The following is a 2,759-nucleotide window of genomic DNA, read 5'->3' as shown; positions in this document are numbered from 1 at the left end:
AGATAATCAGAAACTTCTCTAAAAGGCTACAAAATATGAACATAGTACTTACCCTTGGCTTCACTACATCTTTTCTGGCTTTTTCTGTTTCTAAAACTTCAACAAGTAAATGAGATAACAGCCACGTCAACTGTTGAATTGTCTTATTTCATATTCAAGAGTATATTTCCGAAACTGTGTTGTATTTTCACTTTTTTTCGCTTAAAAGTGACAATTGTTTTTCCTTTCACTAACACTTAAAACAGTCTTACAACGGAAACGCAATGTACGTACAACTCTTAGTGTATACTAAACACAAACTTGAATATACATATATCCTATATACAGTAAATGAGGAACAAAGGTTTACAATTTATAAATTCGAATTTAAAAACAGGATCTGCCTGACTTTGCCAGGACTGATGCGACTTCTTCTGTCTGTAACTATCTGCCCCCTCCCTTAGAAAAACTCTATCACAGGGTACTGATGTTGCCATTATACATAGCCTTCTTTTCATAATTTCAAACAATCTTGGGTAGAGAATTTGCCTTTCTTTCCACCACAATAACGGGTTTTCTTTTCTGTGGAGTAAGCGTTCTTCTAAATATTTGTCCAGTTCTACTATTCCAGCAGCAGTGGGGTTTTTCGGTTCTATGAGGGATGAGACTTGTTCGTCAAAATCGTCCCATACTGATGATGATTTTCTTCCTTCTAATTCACTGGGATCAGGATCATTGTTTCTTGTACTTCAGCTGATTGGATGGTAATTGTACTGATTTTTTGTGATACGTGTTTACATGTTGTTTTAAACGCTTCAGTGGTTTTAAAGCCTTGCTTCTTAAAACGGGGATCCAGAAGTGTTGCTTCAGTTAACAAAGCAGAATCTTCCACTTTGCCAAATCGTGTTTTTAACTCTGTTGAGAGTGTCTTTAGCATGACTTTTACAATTTCTGGTTGGTCTGCTTCCTCCGCAGCTTTGATGACATGTCTCATTAAAACTCGACTTAGTACTATAAATTTAGATACAGTGACACCTGTTTTGGAACAAACTTCCTCTGTCACTTCGTTGAAGTATTTGAGGATGGAATACACTTTTTCGACGGATAGCCATTCGGTATTCGACAATTCCTGAAGATCATGTCTCATCTCCGCTAACGCAGACACAATTGGTACTCGGAGCTTTAGCAACCTGTCAAACATGAAATATGTTGAATTCCATCTAGTTGCAACTTCTTGCTTTAATTTTAAAACAGTATATCCCATCTGCTGTTGGATTGTGTTCAACTTGACAGTGGCTTGTGGACTCCTCCGGAAATATTCAACTATTGACTTTGCCTTTGCCTTCAGCTCTTCTAAGCCATTGATACCTGCCTTTACTACCAAGTTTAGTGTGTGGGCAAAACAGGGAATATGCCGCCAGCCACCGGAACGTATTGCTGCTGTAATGTTGGGTGCATTGTCGCCTACAATTGCTGAAATTTTATTTGTTAGCTCCCATCCTTCAAAAACATGTCTCATTTTTGAAGCCAAATTTTCCGCAGTATGCTTGTTACTGAACTCAAAACAATCCAAAAGGTAACTTTTAAGCGTGCAATCATTTGAAATGAAATGAACTGTAAGTGCCATGGCTGAAGAAGTCCAGCAATCGTAGTTACTGAGACAGGTGCTGCACTGTTGACATCAATTTTCCCTCTCTCTACGGTTTGATTGTACAAAACAGGAATTAGAGTGTTTGTTATAGTTTTACTGGAGGGTAAAGAGTATCCTGGATTCAGCAGATAGACAAATCGTCGAAACTCTTTATCCTCCACGATACTGATGGGTTGGAATTCCTTACATATCATTCTGACTAACTGATCATCAATTTGTTTTGATTTATTGGGGGCAAGTGGCCTATGGATATATTTCGAAATTTTGGCCTGAGTGGCAGAGATATGTTTTTGAGGAACAGGATTCAATTTAGACTTCGTCTTTGCAGTTTCACTAACAGAGCTTCCACTAGCTTCAGAAGGCTCCGGTATTTCAATAGCTTCCTCTTCGCTTTCAAATGGAAAATGTTCGGCATGTTTGATGTTTACAGTAGGATATTTTTTTTTACACATGCCTAATTAAATTCGCTGTTGCTCCCCACTTGAAAGATAAGACAGTTGAACAGATGCCACATTTTGCTTTGGCTGGAACTACTTCTTTAAAACAGTCCCAAACAGCACTACGCTTCCGGTTTTCTCTTTTACTACTACCCATATTTTGGGATATGAAAAACGCCACACTATTGTTTCTGATTTCTTTTTTCTTAATATATTGTCACTTATTAAAGCAAAGAATATATATATACACACAACAACAATATCGGCGTTAAAATTCTGTAAACCCACGCAGTAACTACAAGTATTCTAACTTCGCACGGCACTTTTTAACTCTCTGGATAGTTCACTTTCGGGTGGACTGGAACACTTTACAACACACACACATACGAGGGTCACTACGAAAGTTTTCAGATGTGAAATAACTTACACACTTAAAATGAATTTAACACTTACATTTTCTCAAAGTATTCACCATTACACTGTACACACTTTTGCATTCTCGAAAACCACTTTTGGAGGCAGTGTTGCCAGTCTTTTTCTTCAAGTGTTGAAAGTTCATTTTCGTAAGCCACTACAGCTTCTTCAGGGCTTCCAAATCTCTTCCCACGCATGCGATCTTTGATCGTGGGGAACACAAAAAAAATCACACGAGGAAAGGTCAGGGCTATACGGCCGATGAGTCATAAGTTTGA

The 2,759-nt window shown here is 38.1% G+C and overlaps 1 protein-coding gene across 1 annotated transcript; it reads right to left on the bottom strand.

Annotated features, from left to right (window-relative positions):
• Positions 1-691: 691 nt before the first annotated feature.
• LOC145682342 (zinc finger BED domain-containing protein 4-like) lies at positions 692-2,082 on the bottom strand. Its single transcript, XM_081753916.1, has 2 exons — positions 1,636-2,082; positions 692-1,537 (listed from the first exon to the last, which is right to left on the bottom strand). The coding sequence occupies exons 1-2, from the start codon at positions 2,080-2,082 to the stop codon at positions 692-694; spliced, it is 1,293 nt and encodes a 430-aa protein (XP_081610042.1).
• Positions 2,083-2,759: the final 677 nt, after the last annotated feature.

Source organism: Thermobia domestica, chromosome 3, assembly GCF_964235325.1.
Source record: "Thermobia domestica chromosome 3, izTheDome1.hap1.1, whole genome shotgun sequence".
In the NCBI taxonomy this organism is placed as follows: domain Eukaryota; kingdom Metazoa; phylum Arthropoda; class Insecta; order Zygentoma; family Lepismatidae; genus Thermobia; species Thermobia domestica.
Note: the sequence above shows the minus strand (reverse complement) of the source record. Positions and strands in the feature narration are given on the sequence as shown.

What these genes read in the sequence shown, in the direction of transcription:
- LOC145682342 (XM_081753916.1), bottom strand. Translation starts at nt 2,082, where the DNA reads ATGTGTAAAAAAAAATATCCTACTGTAAACATCAAACATGCCGAACAT. An exon ending in ACAGTGCAGCACCTGTCTCA is followed by an intron (nt 1,538 to 1,635) that starts GTAACTACGATT and finishes GATTGTTTTGAG; the next exon opens with TTCAGTAACAAGCATACTGC.